This window comes from Urocampus carinirostris, chromosome 18 (assembly GCF_059441175.1).
Source record: "Urocampus carinirostris isolate Australia breed hairy pipefish chromosome 18, RoL_Ucar_1.0, whole genome shotgun sequence".
NCBI lineage: Eukaryota > Metazoa > Chordata > Actinopteri > Syngnathiformes > Syngnathidae > Urocampus > Urocampus carinirostris.
In genome coordinates, this window is record NC_142366.1 from 19,842,831 (window position 1) to 19,865,670 (window position 22,840).

General features: G+C 39.2%; 1 protein-coding gene across 4 annotated transcripts in view; it reads left to right on the forward strand.

Moving 5' to 3' along the window:
* ctnnd2a (catenin (cadherin-associated protein), delta 2a) overlaps positions 1-22,840 on the forward strand; it is a 464,623-nt gene that overhangs the window by 352,043 nt on the left and 89,740 nt on the right. For all 4 annotated transcript variants that reach the window (XM_088322042.1, XM_088322045.1, XM_088322044.1 and 1 more), the window contains exons 15-16: positions 7,491-7,677; positions 21,402-21,519. In XM_088322042.1, the coding sequence (XP_088178168.1) occupies positions 7,491-7,677; positions 21,402-21,519 (305 nt within the window). The remainder of the gene's footprint in view (positions 1-7,490; positions 7,678-21,401; positions 21,520-22,840) is intronic.

A 22,840-nucleotide genomic window follows, 5' to 3' on the forward strand; every position in this document is an offset into this window, starting at 1 on the left:
ATAATTCCATTTAGATTTTTTGAGAACATTGTGTTTGCTGAGATTTAATCAGTTTTGACCAAGTAATCAGACTATAGTTTATTTTCCAATACTGTAGAAACCAGAAATACACTACGGTGTTTACTTGCATATAAGCCTTGATCACATATAAGCCGACCTTCTAAAACAGGGGTTATTAACCTTTTTGAGAGCTACTTTTTGTTACTAATCAGTCCAAAGGGCTACGAGTTGGATATACATTTTAAAATAAAAACCATTATTACTGTTATTATTATTACTATGTTGTCCCTATGTCTCCAGTATCCGGTATCGATACGTCTGTCTCGTTCTGTCCGGTATCTTGCTCCAGTCTCCAGTATCCTGTATCGATCCCGTCTGTCTCGTTGTGTCCGGTATCTTGCTCCAGTCTCCAGAATTTGGTATCTATCTTGTCTGTCTCGTCCGGTCTGATATCTTGATCCAGTATCCGGTATCGATCCCGCCTTTCCCATCCTGTCCGGTATCTTGCTCCAGTATCCGGTATCAATCCAGTCTTTCTTGCCCTGTCCAGTATCTTGCTTGTGTATCGATTCCGTCTGCCCTTCCCTGTCCGGTATCTTGCCCGTGTATCCGGTATTGGTCCCGTCTTGTCTGATATCTTGCTCCAGTATCCGGTATCGATCCCGTCTGTCCTGTCCGGTTTCGATCTCGTCTGCCTCTGGTGTTTGTGTTCCTGCGCATGACTGCCCCATACCCGTAAAATAAAGCTTGTGTGAAAACGATACGCGTCTAGGTCCTCTGTCTGTTACGGTTCTGACAGTAATAGTCCAGACTTAGTGATACAATTGAGATTCTATGTCATAGCCATATTGCTAGAGCTTCTTTTGTGTTTAAAATAAAAGAACAAAACAAAAAAGAACAAAAGAAAAACATGGAAATCGGACAAAGCATGTGTCATACTTTTGACACAATCTGTTCTTGGCTGAATGACTTTGTCTGAGTGTCCTCCCCCTTTTATTACTTCATTGTCACTAACACATTGAAGCCAATTGACAATGGCGCTCTTTCAGGGGACATTCTGTTCCATTCTCTCGCCTCTGCACATTGTTTTATCAGCGTGTAAACCGGGGGTCTCTAACTTGGTTTACTTGGGGGCTGCCGAAGCGAGGGTCTTGTCGAGTTTGGGGAAAATCGGGTTTACAGACGCTCCCCTACTTGTTCGTACGTTGCTTCAGCGTTATATGTTTGTCATGTCCTGCACGGTTGTCATGGCGCCCAGCTGGCCCCTCCCTTTGACACCGGCTGACCTGCATTTCTTGATTACTCCTACGGGTACTTAAACGTGCCTTTTGGAACTGCCATTTTTCCACATCATTGTTTACCCTTGTTGAAAACTTGTTCATGCCTGTTTGATACCGGTTTATTCTTGTTGTGCTTATTGGACTTTGTTGCACTTCGGTGTAACATTCTGAGAGATTCCTGCAAGTTCTGTTTAATCCCGTTGAATGCCTAGTCTGTAGTTTTGCCTGCATTTGAGCCTGTTTTGTTTTGTTTTTAGTCCGTTTGTGTGTTGGACAACTTTTCTAACTCAATTAAAGTGACAGATCGTCTACGCAAATGAGTTCTAACTTCCTGCTTCCCGACCCGTTTCAAGACAGTCCCGTTCCGCTTCGAGACAATGTTGTATGGTTTATATAAGTATTTTATTTTATAGTCAAGTCTTGTACAAGTAACCTGTATTGTTGTGTACTAAAAGATAAACATTTAATAAGATAAAATGCTCTATAAGGATTTTTTTTTCCCACGGCCTTTCGCAAGGTTTTTTGTTTTGCGTGGGTACCTTCAGTAGCAAGATGGTCGACAATGACGTCAGTTCTTGCTTTGTGAGCCCCATGCTATAAATTCTAAATAAAAGCAAATTCTCGACCTACAAGTATTTGTAAAATGCGGGTTTATTGAATAGTTTGTGTATATTTGTTTCTTTTTCACTCAATGTTGTTTTTTTAATTAATTATTTTTTTCGACCACCAGGAGGCACTATATATTACATACACTCCATTTAAACATACAGATTAAGGTAGGGGCCTCAAACTGTGAGACCCCTGATGTAAACAATTAGCCACACAATTTGTTTCCAAATCATCACAAACATCTAGTGTAAGGGTGTCAAACTCATTTTTGTGCCAAACTCAACTCTCATGGGTCCGGGCTAGTAGATTCAAGAAAAATAAAGAAAGTGATAGAGGAAGAAAAGAGAAAGACATAGACAAAAAGAAAGAGAGGAAGAGAGAAAGAATGATAAAACAAGAGAGTGGAAAAGAGAGAGTGAGTGAGAGAAAGACAGTATGAAAAAAGAGAGATAAATAGACATTAAGAGAGTGAAAAATGCGGAAGGGCAGAAAAGAGAGTCAAAGAGAGAAACAGAGAGAGAGCGAGGGGGAGAGAAAAAGGAAAGACAAAAAAGAAGTGAGAATTTGAGTAATTGAGAGAAAACGACAGACTGAGAGGCAGAAAAAAATTAAGTGTTAAAAAGAGACAAAAGAGAGAGGAACAAAGAAAGGAGAGGTAGAGAGAGAGAGAGAGGGAGAGAGAGAGAGAGACAGAGAGAGAGAGAGAGAGAGAGAGAAATAAATGGGTGAAGAAAAGTGAGATAGAACATGGCAGGAAAAAAGGATAGGGAGAGAATAAGCAAAAGAGACAAAGACAGAAGAGATTAAGAGAGTGAAAAATAGAGAGAGAAAGAGAGAAAGGATAGAAAAAAAATCCAGTACAAAGTCTTTCTGAGTGGCACCTTGCTTTGGCGACACGAAGTGGACATTTTTAAAAGTGCAGCTTGTTTTTCGACTATCTTTTCTTTTGTGCTTCTTTTGGCGTCTCGCGGGCTGATTTAAAATCGTAACGGACCTCGCCTCGCCCGCAGGCTACTTGCTTGACACCCCTTCAATACTGCACCTGGGGTAAAGATGAAAATATATGCAATCCCCCCCAGAAAAATGTTTTTCTCTAAAAACGACATCTGTTCAATTCCCTTTTCAGTGTCAGGTGCTACTTGACAACTTTAGACATTTTCACCTAACAGAAAAACCAAGAAAATGCTTTGCCCTCTACACCTCTGAGAGGTTCATGTCACATCTGCTTAAAATTCCATCAAAAACGGACTTCCAAATGTCACCTAAGCGGGCCAGGAACGGAGGAGTGGGGAGAGAGTGCGGCTCGAGAAAAGTAACATTTCAAAAGTTGCATATTTTTTGATTAAATCGACAGTGAAGGGCAATGGCTTTGTGTATAAGCTCTAAAAACTTCAAACTTTCATTTTTAACTGACCTTTTTGTCATTTTTTTGGTTGGTTGGTTGGTTGGTCGGTGGGTTGGTTGGGTTGTTTGGTTGGGTTGTTTGGTTGGGTATTTTGGTTTTTTGTTTAGTTGGGTTGTTTGATGGGGTTGTTGGGTTGGGTTGTTGGGTTGGGTTGGTTGGGTTGGTTGGTTGGGTTGGTTGGGTTGGTTGGGTTGGTTGGTTGGTTGGTTGTTGGTTGGTTGGTTGGTTGGTTGGTTGGCTGGTTGGCTGGTTGGTTGGCTGGCTGGCTGGTTGGTTGGTTGGTTGGTTGGTTGGTTGGTTGGTTGGTTGGTTGGTTGGTTGGTTGGTTGGTTGGTTGGTTGGTTGGGTTGTTCGGTTGGTTGGGTTGTTCGGTCGGTTGGTTAGGTTGGTTGGGTTGGTTGGTTGGTTGGTTGGTTGGTTGGTTGGTTGGTTGGTTGGTTAGGTTGGTTGGTTAGGTTGGGTTGGTTGGGGTTTTTGGGTGGGGTTCGTTTGGTTTATTGTCTTTTTTAGGGGTGGTTTGGTTTGGTTGGTTTGGTTAGTTAGTTCCCTTGACCACAAGGGTCATATTTTCCTGTGTAAATCTCCTGTGGTGGGTATTGGGCAAATCCAGCCATTCCAACATACATTTCAACACTGTCTCGAACCGGGGACCTTTCGCAAGAGTACCAAAAGGGTAATGGCGTTTGGAATGTTAAGATGACAGTACATTGAAGAAGAATTCTAAAAGCCATATTTGCTGTGTTGAAAGTGGCAAAAGATTGTTGCCAATGCATAAATGGTGTCCAAACTGTTCTTTTTTATCATTGACATCGACATTGTATGCAGCGAGTTTGAGCCTGGCTCTTCATGGTAAACATAAAATAAAGACTTTAAAGGGGATGTAACGTCAAAATATTTTAATTGTCGATGACATGTTCTGGCGAAAATCGTCATTTCAGCCTCTGTCAAGCTTTGTGTATCAAATAAACTTTTATCTTTGTTGGGGTTTGGGTAGCTTTCGGCCTGTTTCAAAAACAGTCCTATTCTTACTTTCATCATTTTCAGCCTGGACATAAGGAAACTGAGACCACACTTACCTATACCCCCCATCCCCCTATTCTCCTTTACTCAAGTTTAATGTGCCTCGTGGCAGGAACACAGATGATAAAAGTAAGATGAAAGCAGAATAGTGCGGTGGAAATATATATAAAGCCTCTTTGAACTCAGTGGGGCATTGTTAACACAAAATATTTAATATATCACCTTTAAAGGACACTTCAATCTAGTAATAAAAAGTGCATTGTAACAATTGTGCGGTAACATTTGGGAGCTATAAAACAACAAAAAATAAGTCAGAAGGTATATTGTTTTACAATTTTTTTTCGATTAAATTTAGACGCAAAGAAAAGAGAGAGAGAGAAAAAAAAGAAAAAGTCACAATATATCTTAACAGTTTTGTGGGCTCATTTAGGGCGGCGATGTCTCTGAGCCTGCTAGTCCTCGATTTGAGAGACCTGTAGCGCCTACCAGAGGGCAACAGGATTGGGAGGTGTCTTATCATGTTGGCAATGGCAGTGTCCTGTAGACTGGGCAGAGAGCAGTCGGTGATTTTTTTGGCTGTGTTGTTTACTCTCCGTACGTTATTCCTGTCTGCTGCCGTGCTCCAAAAATACCACACAGTGATCCCATATGCCATGATGCTCTCCACTGTGGATTGAAGTTAAGGTTATTGGTTTTGATTTTTAACTTAGGGGTTAATGTTCGGACTTTGGGGGTTTGGAATTTCACTTGTGATATATTTAGTCTCTTGTGGGGGGTTATGATATTTTGTTGCTCTGTTTTTTTGTATAGATGGTTGGTTTGGGGGATTTTTGGTTATGATTTTGTATATATTTTGGGATTTGGGTTGATGGTGTGGTACTTTGGGAGGGTTAGGTTTTTGGGGGTTTTTTTATTCTTGTTTTTTTTACTCTGGGGTTTTTGTGTTTGGATTTTGGCGGTTTGAGTTTTTGATTATGCTTTGGCATTTGGGTTTTAATGGGTTGGGATTTTTGTGTTTGGTGGTTTGCGTTTGTGTTTTTGTGTTTAGAATTCAGTGTATTTGTTTTGTGGAAGCTTGGGGTTTTGGTTTTGTGTTCTGGTTTTTGTTTGACTTTGGTTTAGATTTTGATTTGTGGGTATTGTTATTTGGCTTTTGGTGTGTTGTCTTTTTGGAGGGATCAGGGTTTTGGTTTTTATCTTGGGGTTTAATGTTATGAGTTCCAGCATTGATTTTTGTTTTGATTTAGTTTGGAGTTTTGATTTTTGGATTTTGTTGTAGTGGTATTTTTGTTGTGTTGGTTTAGGGATTTTCATTTGACTTTTTTAGATTTTGGTGTTGGGATTTTGGGTTTTTGCGCCTTTATGTTTGTGTTACTGTCTATTTCTTTTTGGAGTTTGAGCTTGACTGGCAGGTCCAAACTTTCCCTGGGTATGAATACGCCTGTGGATGGTTGTTAATGGCCTTTGGCGACTTTGACTGGCTGAGAACCAGCTGGCAACCAGTTTAGTGTGTCCCCTGCCCATTGGCTAGAGACAGCTTGGATGGGTTTCAGCACTCCCATGACCCTTTTGAGGACAAATTGCTGGAAAGTGAATTAATGGGTTTTATGGGTATCAATTATCAAATAATTATTCGTTTTTGAGGTTATTGTTTTATGGTTTAGAGCTTTACTAATTTTGTTGTTTCGGGTTTTTTGTTTTATCCGGGTTGGGAAGGGGGATTTTTGACTAGGAGCTGAGGGTTATGTGTTTTTTTTTTAATTTTGTTTTAAATTTTTTATGTTTTTTACTTTTATTTGAGAGCTTTTCATTTTTGGTTTTGGTTTTATTTAATCATGATTTTTGGGTTGTTGTTTGGATGTTTTCAGATTTTTTTTGTGTGGTGTTTTTATATCTTGCTTCAGGATTTGGTTATTGTTTTGTGTGCTGTTATTTCCATTTTTTAGTCAGTTTGTATGTTGTTTTTGAAAGAGCAAATGCACATTTATTTACGGTAGAAATGTATGTATTTTTAATTATTATTAAATGAGTTTTTTTTATGAATTATTTTTTTTTCATCACTAAGGTTCACTAAATAATACACACCTTCCCTTTTAGTTGTATATTCCATATTAAATAACTAACTTATTTGCATTTTGTTTTCATTTAGTAAAATTTAGTGATCAAACTGCAAAACATTAAACACATCAAAAATACATAATACATTTAAAAAATCCGATTTTTCTGTCATATCTTTTTATTTTTATTGTTGGGTTAGCAGCTTTAGTTTTCATGTTTTTTTGGGTTGTATTTTTTGTTTTTTGCTGATTATAATGTAGTTGTTTTGTCTTGTTCTGGGTGAAGTAGTTTGCTGCAGGTTTTTGTGTTGGTTATAATTGTTTTTGGTGTTATATTTTGTTTGTCGGGTTGTTTGTTGGTTGGTTGGTTTTTAGAATGCAAACAGACTTATTTTTCTATAAAATTAGTGTAGGTTCTTAGGTTTTGATTGTTTAAAACATTTTAAAAATCCATTTGTATTTCAGGGTTTTGGGGAGCATAATATAACTTTGGTTATTTGCTGCGGGCCCCTGAAAAACAATCATGTGGGCCACAAATAGACCACAGGCTGTAATTTGGATAGGACCTTGAAACACTATCTTTTTGGAGATGTCCTCAATATGCAGAATTGGAATTGTCTTTAATTTTTTTGATAACAATGTAATGAACTTTGTCTACCAGATTAGACTTGACAGTCCAAGGAAAACCCATGAAAAAGACTATAAAAATAGGCAAAAATGTTTACAAGGTGTGACAATAGTGCAGTGAAAAATAACATTTAGCATCACCAAATTCCAAAATAAGTCGATAAAAAACATATAAGTATGCATTTTTCTTGACAAAGGCAAAGATATGGATTTATCAGAGTCTTGTGCGCGTTTTTGGGAAGTGCTGGGGGAATAAATTGCCTCTGAGCTTCTTATTTTAAGGGACCTGTAATGCCTACTATAGGACAACTGGTCAAAGCATTGTTGGCCGGGGTGAGAGGAGTCTTTTATAATGTTGCGTCAGACTGGGCAGAGAGCAGCCAATGATTTTCTGGGCTTTGTTAATGTAATGTATCAAATTATGTACTGTTTGCCACCCTTAAGCTTTCTTTCCTCTTTCCAGCAACTAAATGAATATTGCTTTCTGCGCAGGAGTGTTGTGGAACCTGTCGTCCTGCGACACTCTCAAAATGCCGATTATCCAGGACGCGCTGGCTGTGCTGACCAACAGTGTAATCATCCCTCACTCCAACTGGGACTCTTCCCCAAATCACCATGACGACCGCAAGCTCCAGCTTCATACTTCCCAGGTGCTGCGAAACGCTACCGGCTGCCTCAGGTAAAAACGCCATCCACAGCATGAAGACACGCTAATTGTAACAAGTGGGTCAAGATGCACCTTCGCTCTCTTCTGTGTTTACAGTCACACCGTTCGTAAATTACCATTTCTTTTTATTGATTCCCTGCAGTCATAGGGTAGCAGCATGCATAATTCACGGGGGTTTTATTAGTTTGGGCTGTGTGTTCTCAATTATTCAGTTTTAGAGTAAAGACCTGGATCCAATTACGAGTACGCACTATGCCTACTGCTATATGTGTATGGTACGGTTATTTTCGGTTAAACAAACAAAAACAAAAAACCTAAATAAATATGTCAATATTTATTCACTTGGGTTTTGTTATTTTTGTTTTAAAGCTACTTATTCTAGCAAGACTTTATTGAATAGACTGCTGGGATGGATGGATGGATGGATGGATGGATGGATGGATGGATGGATGGATGGATGGATGGATGGATGGATGGATGGATGGATGGAGGGATGGATGGCCTTTATTTTTATTATACAAGTGTACCAAAATTGGAGTTATTCTCCTTGCAAGTAAAACAAATTAAAAGGACAGAGAACATAAGGAAAAGTAATATATTAATTATATATAAAATTAAAGTCACATTAAACTTGCGTCTTCCTCGACAAATGTATTCGATTTGTCTCACTTTACCCTTTACTTGTCACGAGACCGGACCAGATCGGAGGCAGGAGGCAGGAAGGGTGAACTCATTCGTGTTAACGATCAGTTACTTTTATTAAGGAAATAAAAGTCGTCCAACACTCAGGGACAGAAAAAAAACAGGCTTACAGGCAAACAGGAACTCAGACTAGGAATACTCACAAAACAGGCTTTTACTCAGAACGGGCAAGTACAGGTTTCCTCAAGTCAAACAGAACAGAATAATGCAAAGTAATGCAATGAACCCGCCACCGGCAATCCCCAAAACCCGCCTTTAAGAAGCACACACGCAAATTAGAAAATCTGCTACATCCGGTGCCAAGGGGGCGGGGCCAGCCGGTCGCCACGGCGACCATGCTGGACATGACATTACTGCCCAGGCGCCCGGGCGGTCGTTATAAAAAATACATAAATGAACCGCATCATTGTATAAGCCGCAGGGTTGAAAGCTTAAGGAAAAAGTCGCAAATTATATTCCGAATTTGACAGTATCTGGATAAAAAGAAATATGGCAATTTTTGAGTCCTGGCAAAATAGTCCCTGGCAGTATGAATCTAAACTGAACATCATCACAATGAGCTTGTCATATTATCGCTATAGTGTGGTTTGGTTTGTGCTTGTGAACCTACTGGTGATGACGCTCTACTGTCCTCACACAGACACACAACAAAGACACATGTCAAAGACACACTCAATGACACACTCAAAGACACACACACAAAGACACAAACACTGGAACACATTGTCTGTAGCTAGCCCACACTAACTGCTCCCATGTCACTCGGTGGTCATTTGTTCTATGAGCGACATTAGAAAGCCATCTGCTAAGCGTTCATTTGTGTTTCCTGTACATCCTGAATGCTAGCATGAATAACACTCTTTCAAAGGTCATAAAAAAGAAACCATTAATTTTCACAGGAAATAGATGCTCAATTTGTCAGTGGAGAGTGAGGCTGCTCTTTCACTTTTTGTCAACTAAGAGAGAGTTAATAATGACCCTTGTTAGATTGCTATCAAAGCCAGATGTATACATTTTTTGGACTGCAGCACTTTAGAGATAGAATTCGAGTATTTTTTTTTACACAAAAATAAAATATATGTTCGAAAAACAGGAATGATTGGATAGTTCCTCAGAGGTTCTTGAATTTGAGAAGCTGTATAATGGAATAGCCCTTGTGCAGCTTTGAAATGTCCACCCAAGTTATCGGCAGCTCTCTGTCCAGTCTGTTCTTTAAAATTTGGGGGGGCGTTGAGGTTTCAGGTTTTGCTTTGATTTTGTTTTGACTTTTTCTATTGCTTTGGCATTTTGGGGGATATGGGGTATGGGTCAGGGGTTGCCAACCTTTTTAAAGTGTTGAGCTACTTTTTTGTTACTGAATAGCGCAAATGTTACTATGTCATTACCAGGTTGTAATTGTTTAAAGTTAAAATTGGCTTTGTCAACCACTAAACATCGTGCCAAATATAAATGCATTTCTTAGAATATCACAATTACACATTAATATTTTAGAACCAATTTGTAGGCTACTGAGCTGGTCTTAAGGGGCTACCTGTTGCGCGCAAGTACCCAATGGAGACCTTTGGGATAGGTTTTGGTCAGGGTTGGGTAGGGTTACTTTAACTGGATTACTTTCAATTACTTTTGGATTACTCCAATACCAAATATGCTAATAAAAGACAAAATAAACTAAATATGAATAAAATTATGACCCACAACACGTGGTAAGCTTTCTCTCCTGGCTTTGATCTCTTTGATCTCCGGCAAAACTAACATAAAATGCGACAGAAACAAAATTAAAATAAATCCAAACAGCTTGCCAACATCATTTTTGCCGTTCCATGTATTCCGTTACTCCCCAAGCCTGCACAAAACTTAGTAATTTTATTTATATTTAGTTTATTTTGTCTTTTATTAGGATATTAGGTATTGGAGTAATCCAAAAGTAATTGAAAGTAATCAAGTTAAAGTAACCCTACCCAACCCTGGTTTTGGTGTATTTGTTTTGGGGGCTCTGAGTTTTGGTTTTTGATTTTTGTTTTGAGTTTTGTCAGGGTTTTTTTTGTATTCCTGCGTTCTGGTCTAGGGATTTTGATTTTTGTTTTTTTGTTTATCTGGTTGTTATGATAATGTTATGAGGGTTAGCATTGATTTGTGTTTTGACGAAAAAGTTTTTTTTGTGTGTGTAGCATTGATTTTGGTTTTCACTTTTGTTTGGAATTTTGACTTTTGTTTTTTTTGTTTTTGTTATGGAGGACATTGATGGTTTGTGATAGCATAGCCAACAACATTACAGAAGTCTCTGCCACCACCTCTTTGACCTGCCACCATCTGCTGGGCACTACAGACCATTAAAAAGAAGACAAACAGGGTCAGAGTCAGTTTCTTCCCCAGGGCCATAACCACCCTAAACAAGTGCAGTAAACTGTAAAAAATACCTATCGTGTCTATGTATACGGAAATAGGGATTCATGTTCTTAATAATCAAATTATTTTGGAATGTTGTTCCTGCTAAATGGTATTGCACTATTTTTCATTGCACTCTTGTTACAATGAACTATTTTTCATTGCACAATTGTTTCTGATGCGCTTGCACTACCTTGTAAATACAGTTTGCCTATGTATCCTTTGTAATGTTCATAGTTTAGTAGACATTCAAAATAAGGAGGGAATTCATCAATTGATTTTGTAACACTTGTCAGTACCAGAACTGACGGTAGACCCAAACGCGTAACGTTTCACACCAAGCTTTATTGCGGAAGCGGAGAAGCTAGGCGCGGGATAACAAAGGCCAGAGATTCTGCGATCGCTTGGCAGGAGTAGCAGGAAGCCCACGAGATCGGAGTGTGGTTGAAGGGCGGAAACAAGTCGAACAGCCGGGACGGGATATCGGAGTGTGTTTAGTGGGCAGAAACAAGTCGGGCAGCCGGGACGGGAGATTGGAGCGTGGTTGGAGGAAGGAATCAAGTCAGGTAGCCGGAGACGATTGGAGAGCCAGGGTCAGTGGGATACAGGAAAAGACGGGACGGGACAGACGGGAGCCAGGGTCAAAAAAGTGCTTGCCTTGCATGTGCGGATGTTCACTGACAGACTGACAAGGAGTGAATGAGAGTGTTGAGTTTAAATAGAAGGGGAACGAATCAGGAAACGAGCAGAAGCTGGAGACAAACGAGCGGGCACAGGTGAGGGCAATGAGTAAATCATGACAGCACAACAAAGGAGAGCCCAAACCTTTGATAAGAAATTCCAACCTGTTCTAAAAGCACCCTCCCGAGCCCCTTCTTTTTTTATTAATTCATTGGTTACAAAAGCAGATCAACGCATCATATGTATATTCATTTTATCTTATTTTTTTCTTCTAAGTCTTTGTTACGAGTTTATCCTGGAGTCTAATCTTGGCGGAAGCAATCTTCACTACGCTGTTATAAATGACAATCTAGACAGTTATAGTTCTACTTAAACTCAATGCAGGTTCAGGTTAAAAATACTTGAAACACAAACCTCTTCATCCATTTTCCCTCCTTTCCCCAAATGGTATTTATTACACATCAGGTGTGCTTGGACAGACTTTTTTTTTTTTTTTTTTTTAACTACATGATGTATAGTCTGAGAAACGTCGTCCAATTTATCAGTCTGAGACTGCCAAAATAATGGCGGTCTGAATTGTGAACGGAACGTTTAATCATGGACGATTATTTAATGACGCAAGCTAATGAGTTCCAGTGAATTAATGAGGGGTGACATCCGATAGAACGAGGTACAAGTCAATAATAGAATAGTTAAAAAAGTGGGGCTTACCGGTTCAATTCCAAGAACTTCCTGGCACTTGTACACACTAACTGGCATGCATGCTACAAATGGTCTAATTTCTTAGGAATAGAATGTTCCACCTTGGTCGGACCGTGACTCGAGATTTTTTTGCAAATGGAGTGTCTCTTTAACTGAAGACCGAAGCGGTTAAGGTGACATCCCACCTTCTTGCTTACGAGGGTCATGAAGACTAAAAGAGATTCTTTATATTAAAAAAATACAAAGTAAGAACAGAGAACAGAGTTGGATTCAAATGGATTATAAAAGCCTTATAGAAAAACCGTTCCTGACAAAGTTATAGGGATTGTAGCTTAGGCAAAGCTAAATTCAAGGTACAATACTATTTAAAAGTTTGGGGTCACTTAGAAAAATCCTTATTTTTGAAAGAAAAGCAATGCTTTTTTCAATGAAGATCATTTTTCTGTTTTGGATGAAATATGTACATAGGTGTAATATATAGTGTCCCATTCAGGCACTCCAGTGTTCTAATAGTACAATTTGTTTGATAATTGCATTAGAAGGCTAACGGATGATTACAAAACCCTTGTGCTATGATGTTAGCAAAGTCAAAAACAGCTTAGCTTGTTAAAAAGGCTTTTACATTAACCTTCCTTTGATTCAGTCAACTATATGGAGTATGACATCTGTTGGCGTGATTAAATTTTCAGAATGGCCAAAATGTTTTTTTAAAAAGCACTTTTGTGTGAAACTCGACAGTCTATTCTTCTTCTAAGAAATGATAGCAATTCCATGCGATAAATTGCGAAGAAACTGAAGATCTCCTACAGTGGTGTGTACTACTCTCTTCCGAAGTCAGCACAAACAGACTCTAACCAGAATGGAAAGAAAAGTGGGTGATACAACCAAGCAAGAGGAGAATTACACTAAATCTGTAGTTTGAGAAATAAGAATCTAACAGGTCCCCCACTAGTAGCTTGGTTGAATAGTACCCTCAAAAATATGTTCTGCTGGTTTTAATTGGCAAAGTGGCAAAGAAAAAACATCTGAGACCGGCCAAAATAGTAGAAGATTAATATGGGCAAAACAACACAGGCATTGGACAAGTCATTTTATAAATAAAAGTGACACTTTCTCATGAAAAAACACGAATGTGTCTTGGAGAGCTGAAACTTTTGAACGGTAGTGTTTATGATATGGTACGATAAAGGCCTGTACATTCACACCTGTTTTATAGAGGTGTTTAGGTCTTAAAAATTAGCTATGATAGGTGAAATCCAGGAAGTGGCAACCATGTCTTTACCTCAAAACCTCTCAACAAAACAAAAAAAAAACTATATGTACACACCCAAGTACATGATATTACATTTGAACTCCATATACTGTATATACTCACTCTTGGGTGGAAACTAGAACTATATTATGCAAGACTGATATTAGAGGGTTGACTCATATGTTCATAAAAATAAATAAACAAGGGAAGAGCAATAATAGTATCAGTATTTTTTTCATGTCCATACTTAAATATTAGTCAAATTTAGTATATCATTTGCATCCAAAGTCTATTTGGATAGTCATTAAGCACAAAATATATAATATGTGTATGTATATATATATATATATATATATATATATATATATATATATATATATATATATATCCATTATATGCACCGCTTATTCTCAGTAGGGTCGCAGGGGTGCTGGAACCCATCCTTGCTATCTTTGGGCAGTGGGCAGGGGACACCCTGAACTTGTTTCCAGCCAGTCGCAGGGTACACAGGGACAGACATTTCGCTCGCTTATTCACACCTAGGCACAATTTGGACCCGGTAATTAACCTGACATGCATGTTTTTGGAATGTGGGAGGAAACCGGAGTGCCCGGAGGAAACCCACGCAAGCACGGGAGAACATGCAAACTCCACATAGGAGGTTCGATCTCATAACCTCAGAACTGATATATAAGGGCAGCACAGCAGTCCTGAGGTCATGAGATCGAACTTCCTGTGTGGAGTTTTCATGTTCTCCCCGTGCACTCTAGTTTCCTCTTACATCTCAAAAAACATGCATGTCAGGTTAATTGGCCGGTCTAAATTGTCCATTGGTATGAATGTGCAAGTGAGTTGTCTGTCTCCTTGTCCCCTGGCAACCAGTTCAGGGTGTCCCCTGCCCAATGCCCGAAGATGACTGGGATGGGCTCCAGCACTCCCACGACCCTACTGAGGATAAGCGGTGCAGATAATGGATGGCGGGATATATATATATATATATATATATATATATATGTATTGATTTTGAACTGTCTTTAAAATAGTTTAGCATGACTCCAACAATTTCCTTTCATTTTCAAACAATAGTCATCATTTTCAGCTATTTTTGACAAGTACAAACCAATAATTGTATGAATTATTTTATGTTTTCACAATGCTATATTAATGTCATGTTCTGTATAAGAATTGATTAAATAATCTATTGGTAAAATAATTGTCTGAGCACTACTGTGGAAAAAAAGAGAAAAGCACAAACGACAAATCAAAGAGACATTTGGTCATCAAGAGATAAAACGAGTACCACATTTAGTTTCTGATTCGGCAAAATAAGAAATCCAGACTCAATAAATATAAAAATACAATAAAGGGGTTGATACTACCATAAATGGTATCAAGGCTACTTGGGAATTCATTTTTAAACTTGTTATAAATAAAAAAAGTCAATAAAATGTATTTATTACTCGGAAAAAACCTGGAGTCAGTCTGAATTTTCACATTCCTGCAAAGCATGTTTAGCATTCAGGTCTGCTGAAGATGACTTGACCTTCTCTGGGAGATCCAAACGCATTAGACATTACATTTTAATTATGTTCCTGTGTCACACTCACACCTCATTCTTGTCACAACAATAAAAGATTGCCCTTATTTCATAGACCATTCAAAGAGCCAGGATCTCTTTATTATTAGCAAAGGGACTCAAAGACACACCTTCAGAACATTTGTATCGTACCCGTTCACCTTCAAAATCTTAGAGCAAATCCTTGAGTGATTAAATCTCTATTTTGATGTGTTTCCCTCATTGTGTTTCTTCTCTGTGAAAAGTCCTCATGGTCGAATTTTATTGAGACTGTTATTAAATGGGAACAATAGAAAAACTGTTCACACCACAGATTCAAAAGAGAAAAATTATTTTGCATTGCCGGAAACTCAGCAAAATGTAACTTGATGTCAAGTTTTGGACATGTTTGATAATTAATTATCTTGCCACACTTGGGATTATGGTTGCTCACTGTTGTTTCAAGGGTTGCTCACCGACTTTGTGTGACTGCTCAGACCCGTGGAAAATTACAGGGAACATTGGTAGCAATGCCCCTTCATAAAAGCTCCCAAGGGTCAAATTTACCTCGAGATGACCACTATAGATCTACAAATAAAAACACATAACACAGAATTGCAGTTGAATAAATCGGTCTTTATAGTCATTATGTAAAAGTATAACGGAATTAGAGAGAGACTCCTTTGAGTATAAAAAAGCAAATTAAAGAAAGGCTAGCTAGCTGCACGGTAGCATTGGGTATCCTTAGATTGAGCCAGGTGTGCATGATGATTGAAATACAATTGTCCAGTTTCAAACGGGTTGTAGCACCTGCAGAACTGCTATTGCTTTCTCTCCTGACATCCCTTCAGTCCCTTCCCAGACCCGATAACATTCAATGGAGCACTCGCCGGTTTCCTCCAGACGATCACCATCACGCACACAGACTGCCACGCCCACCCAACACACAACCTGCCCTCGCGATAGCATTGGCTGTATGTTTTCGTCTGCAGAATACAATGCAGGATCCGTTGATTTTAATGACTATAAAAACAATTCAATTCCAAATTTGCGAAGTATCGAAACCGTGAAAAGTAAACCACGATTACTTTGATGGTAAATAAAGTACTACTAATTAAAAAAAATAGTTCCGGTTCAACCACTCTTGTCCCCAATGTCTCTTCTGATTTAGCCCTATCACATTTGTAGTTTTTCCGTGCATATTATTAAAAGGATTGCCTAAAAACAGGGAACTAATGTATTATTTTACTTCAAAACTACTTTGACAAAATTGTCACGGTTGCCTATTGCTCTCACTTGGGCCCGCTCACTTGGCGCCAGCTGCGGCTCGTTGTCTGATTGGCTTCCCTCCTATTTAAACTCAGTGCTCTCATTCACTCCTTGTCAGTCTGTCAACGAACCTCTGCACTTGCAAGACTTGTATTTTGACTCTGTCTGGTATCCTGCTCGTGTATCCTGTATCCGGTATCGATCCCGCCTGTCTCGTCCTGTCCGGTATCTTGCTCCAGTATCCGGTATCAACCTCGTCTGTTATGTCCTGTTCGGTATATTGGTATATATTGCTCCAGTCTCCAGTATCCGGTATCAATCCCATCTGTCTCGTTTTGTCTAGTATCTTGCTCCAGTCTCCAATATCCGGTATCGATCTCCCTTGTTTCATCCTGTCCGGTATCTTGTTCCAGTCTACAGTATCCGGTATCGATCACGTCTGTCTCGTTTTGTCCAGTGTCTTGCTCCAGTATCCAGTATCATACCTGTTTGTCCCGTCCTGTCCGGTATATTGCTCATGTTTCCAGTATCCGGTATCGATTCCGTTTGTCCGGCCCTGTCCGGTATCTTGCTCGTGTATCCGGTATCGATCCCCTATGTCCCGTCCTGTCCAGTATCTTGCTGTTGTATCCAGTATCTGGTTGTGATCTCGTCTGCCTCCGGCGTTTGTATCCAGTATTTGATATCAATACAGTCTGTTTTGTCCTGTCCGGTATCTTGATTCAGCCTCCAGTATCCGGTATCGATCCCCCCCTGTTTCGTCCTGTCCGGTATCTTGCTCCAGTCTCCAGTATCGGTCCCGTCTCTCCCGTCCTGTCTGGTATCTTACTCATGTTTCCAGTATCCGGTATCGATTCCGTTTGTCCGGCCCTGTCCGGTATATTGCTCGTGTATCCGGTATCGATCCCCTATGTCCCGTCCTGTCCGGTATCTTGCTGTTGTATCCAGTATCTGGTTGCGATCTCGTCTGCCTCTGGCGTTTGTGTTCCCACAAATGACTGCCCCATCCCCGTAAAATTAAGCTTGTGTGAAAACGTTACGCGTCTGGGTCCGTCTGTTTCGGTTCTGACAGAAATAGATCCATTTATTAAAGACTCTTCATATTTAATAAAATGCACATATAGATTTCTGCAAGTATGTTTATTTATATTTGCAAAATAGAAACAGATAGATAGTAGAAAGTCTACGGGTCTGTTTTGGGAGGTAACAGATTTGAGACTATCAGCAAATGCAAAAAGATCATAACAATCATTTTTTGCTCCTGGCCTTGCCCCTCTGCCATTTTGTTTTTTTACGTATTTGCGGGGTTGGATGCTCTAGCTATTTGCTGGAAGCCCAACATAATTCCATGTCAGTTGTCACAAGCCACCCCATTTCAAAAATGATGGATCGTCTCTAATGAAGTTTTTTTTTTTCCGTGCCGTCATGAGAATGAAAAACAATTCATCTTTTCATCGGTTCTTCTTATCAATACAGTTCTTTTATACAGTGCTCTATTCAGGAAGACTGAAAATCTATAGATGAAGTCGGTTGGCATTTCAAGGTCCTAAATCTATTTAGGGGAATGACACTCTACAATATTTGCTTATCGAATGGAATATAACAAACTTTCTGAGTGACTTCAAAACTAATTAATGTATTTTCAAGATAGCATGGTTTCAGACATTAAGGGCAGCAGTAGCTCAGGAGGCAAAGCGCTCGTTTTGACATGAACAGGTCGCAGGTTCGATCCCCGGTTCCTTCGTGTTATATGTAAAAGCGTCCTTGTGCAAGACACTGAATCCCTAATGCCCCAGGTTAGCAGGTAGTTGACTTGCATGACTGACGCTGCTATCGGTGTGTGAGCAATGTTCCCTGTAATTTTCCACGGGTCTGAGCGTTCACACAAAGTCGGTGAGCAACGTTTGAAACAACAATGAGCAACAGCAATCCCAAGTGTGACAACTAAGTCATTATCAAACATGTCCAAAACTTGACATCACGTTACATTTTGCCGAGTTTCCGGCAATGCAAAAAAAAATTCACTTTTGAATGAATTGACTAATGTATTATTGCAAAGGTTGTACGGCCTACAAACGTCATTTTTTTTACAACAATTCTTTCAAAAGATTTTCTTTTCTTTTTTTCCCTGGTATCTTTTGTCGCATAATACTAACATTTTGGGGGGGCTTATTTAGACGGTTGCACTATACAAAACAGTGTTAAGTCACATTTTTTAGTGGAAGTACAATGTTGGCAACAAGATTCACTTGATATAATAGGAAATTATTTGAATGCAACACAAACTTTTTCTTCTTTTTTCCGTGTTTTTTTTTCTACTTTTTTTTTAATTCCTTTAAAAAAAAATCTCATTGTGTTTATTTTTTCCGAGCTGTTACTTTTTTCTTTTTGTTCTCTATTTAACTTTTTTCCTACATTTATTTTTTTTCTGGCTTTTCCCTTCTTTTTTCTCTTCCTTTTGTTTCTTTTTTTTCCTCAGCTTTTCACTACTTTTTCATTTTGGTATTTTTTTTTTCTTTTTTGTTCTATTCCCCCCTTCCTTTAAGTCATTGTGTGCATACTTTTACATAATATTTGGTCATGTTGGGATTACAGAAGCAAAAACAACCTGAAGAGCCGTTTAGGACCCGAAAGAGCCGGTTCCTTTTAGTGAGCCGAGCCGAAGAAGCCGGTTCCCCGACAAACTCTACTAACTTTACTCAACTTCGTTCTCCTTCGACTCAACTTCAAAATACCGCATTTAGGACACAACGTCAGGGGAACCCGTGTATTTTTACCTTCATGCACTGTAACTTTGACTTGAGTCGCTTCTTAATTAGTAATTTTGAGCCCTCATTTTTGTGCGCTGGCTAGACTTTCCTGCACGCGCGCAGCTTAGAGGGATCACTGTGTGTGAGTGTGTCTGAATGGGTAAGTGTGAAGCACATTGCCAAGCGCTATGAAATATATTCTGAAAACATTTTTTTCCATAATGCTATAGGGTATTTTCTAATAACAATAAAGACAAATGGCAACATTATGGAAATAAATCTTCTTAGCATATATCCTTTACTGCCTGTTACTAATGTGCTCAAACATCTTTTCTAATACATTCAAACGACTGTATCCGTGCTACCGAATGACTTAATCAATATGTTCGAATGACTTTGCAATTCTGTACGTTCAGACGACATAGCTCAGTCGAAACCGTTTACCCCACGTTGGCAGTTTCATGCCATTGTAGATTCGCATTAGATCGTATCGATTGAAGAGGCCTGTGGACAGCTGCTCTAATATAGCCATCAAAAGCAAACGCGTGATGAGTCTTTGATTAATATTAAATTCAGAGGCAAGATTTGTTTTTGGGTTTATTTAGATCTTAGTATATATACCAATTGCAAAACCATAGTATTATAATATCATTTTAATTTGCTTCCCTAATTAATTGAGCACAATTGTAATAATTCAGTTAGTTGTATCCTCCAGAGCAGAGGACTGTAGTGTCCAGTGTTCTGGTTTGCCCGCGTCCCTGCGTCCTAGACGCATCATTTTTGCTGGGGACGCGTAGTCTCGAATCAACGTGCGTCCCGGGGAAGCAACATTTTTGCCACAAAATTGTCATTTTTACCCGATTACTTTTTTTTAACAAAGATTTATTGCACTCCAAACTTTTCGTCAGGGAGATCCGCCATTGTTGTTTTGGTCTCGCGGTTCGAGTTTACGTCTGCACGTTGATCTCGTTCAACGGGATCTAGTTGTGCAGTGAAAGGAAGTCTGTCTTTTTTTAGAGAACCGGCTTTTTTGGCTCAACTCATTAAAAAGAGCCGGCTCTCAAACGGCTCACTTGCTTTGATGATTGATATTACGAATATGTTGTATGAAGAAGTTAAGAAATGGCTCAGTTAAGAAAGGGTGTATAAAAGGAGAAAATAAAAAAGACAGGTTTGTGTTTATCCCTATGTATTACCAACAATAATTTGATGCAGAAAATAAATTAATAATTTGATGATTAAAACTGAATGAATATATAGATTTATATTATATATCTGTCGCCGATTTACTATTTCAACCTCGATAACGCAAAATTTTGGGGACCTATAGATCTCTGTTGGGACCCATAGATTTTTGAGCATGCGAGTCCCCGGGACCCATTACTTTTCAGAGGTAAAATAAACACTGAGTGTCTCGTGCTCACATCCTTGGGTGGCTGGTTCAACTCCGGCTCAAAGTAGTGGTCTTTTGAGGCAATTAGCTGGTTACTAAAAAACCTTCCTTCTCTGGCGAATGGAGTTTCTATTCAATAGGGTCAACTTAAAAGTATTAACTAATGATTTATGTGAAAATCCTAACTTCTTCTTGTTGCACTATTAGGACAAAGTGCTATAAAACTTTTCACCCTACCCTGCTTTTTCTGTTTTACCAAAACACTCATCTTGTGATTGTTGCTCTCTTCGAAGCTCAGTTGGCAGAGGGGAGGACTGTAATTTCAAATGGCGAGGAACGTAGGTTATTTGGTTTAACTCTGGCTTGAAAGACTGGCCTTTTAAGACAATGGATTACCAAAAGAACCTGGATTTTCGAAGAATGAAATTTCAATTAGATTGTCTCTATGTAAAGGTCCTTAAGAGTGATCTATGTGTTCTTCCCATAGCGCTATGAGGAAAAATTGCTATTCTTCTCCTGTTAAGACTCATCTGACTCTTTTCATACTCTTCAATAGTACAGTTGTCAGAGCAGAGGACTGTGGTGTCAAGTGCGTAGTCCTTGGGTATCTGGCTCAACCCTGGCTCAAAGGCGTAGGCATTAATCTTGTCCAGAAGTGTCTCCATCTGATAATTATGGGATACTGTTCCAAAATCAGCACCGCTATTTATATTTTATCGAATTGTATCCAAAATCTCAGCTATTGGAGCATATTTAAGCAGTTGGATCCGTACAGTTCCTGGTGTTGTTCTCTATCCAGTATAGTTAAAGATATTGGCCATGTATAACCTATAATATTGAATTTTTTTTTGACTAAAATTCTAATCAGTAGTGATAACTACAGTCCATTTGACAAACCAGAATCGTCCAAGTGTAAACCAATTGGATTGCATAATTTCTATTGGACAGGATTTTATCGGTAAAGTACAATACTGCAATGTCAGTATCGTATCAGTTTTAATTAGACAACACAAAAATTGACCACTGGGCGACTTTTGTTTCTTCTAGGAACGTCAGCTCAGCTGGTGAGGAAGCAAGACGGAGAATGCGAGAGTGTGACGGCTTGACGGACGCTCTGCTCTACGTCATCCAGACCTCTCTTGGCAGCAGTGAGATTGACAGCAAGGTATGTGTTGAAACGTTAAAAAAGTCATTACAATGCATACAGTACATTGCAATCATGTCATGCCTTTGCTCCTCTCCAACATCTTATGCAAATAAAAGGACCAAAATTCAGCACTCTTACGTAAAGTCTGTGCTTGCTGCTCACATTTGCCCCACTGATTTTGTTGTTCCTGTGTAGGCCACCTCTCCTTCCCAAGCGCTACCATTCGCTACTGGTGATACACACCCAAATTTGTGCATTATAAACTGACCCACTGATTTAACAATTTAATAATAGAGATCTAAATATTGCTTGGATCTGAGTACATACAGTATGGAATATATCTCCATGAGGAGAAATTCAGTTCCTCGTAGTCTGTGCTCGAGAGAGCGTCACCGTTACTGTATTGGGTTGTGCTTTGTTGGTAGATGTAAACACAGCCATCTTTCTTGAACAATGTTTACAGAATTATTGTTGTCTGTTCCACCGTTAACAAAGGAGTACCGTGTTTTTAAGACAATACGGTGCACCCTGTTAAAAAGCACAGACTCATTTGTGTGTTCCATTTCTGTATTTAAGCTCCAGTGTTCTCTGCTACTGTAGCGTGTCGTTCTGGGCCGGTTTTGGTCACCCCTTCAAATCAAGTCAAATGTATTTGTTAAGAACTTTTCAGGCAAAAAAGTGGCCCTTAAAGTGCTGTACAAAAACATTTAGCATACAACAAGACAGTAAAATCACCACTGTTTGCCCAGGAGTCAAATGGGTGGACTCTGGCTATATTCTTGAGATAATAAGTACAAATTTTTGTTATGTTTTTGATATGTGGATGAAATTGAACTCAGAGTCGAAAATAGCGCCCAAATTTTGAATATGATCCAAAGGTCTAGAATCTTGTAGTTTTGGTAAGAGTTTCTCTCTCCGACGAACAGGAACAGTGAGTAAAACCTCTGTTTTGTCCTGTTTGAGCTGTAAGAAGTTTTCTGCCATCCATGACTAAATTTATGAAATGCAATTTAAAATGGCCTCCATAGAAAGGGGACAAGGCAATGTAGAGCTAGGTGTCATCAGTGTAACTATGGAAGTTGACTCCATGTCTCCTGATTACATCCCCAAGGGGAAGAATATACAGTACAGATTAAAAATTACTGGGCCTAAAATTGAACCTTGGGGAACCCTACATGTGATTTTATGGGTTCTGGAGGATAAGAAAAGAAAAAATACACATGAACACATATGGCTTCCTTGGAGACCACGGGTTTATTGAAAACACAACACATAACTTCAACTCTCGCACACAACCTCTCTCTCTCGATATTTGTCGCCACGCCATCCAACTGAGCCT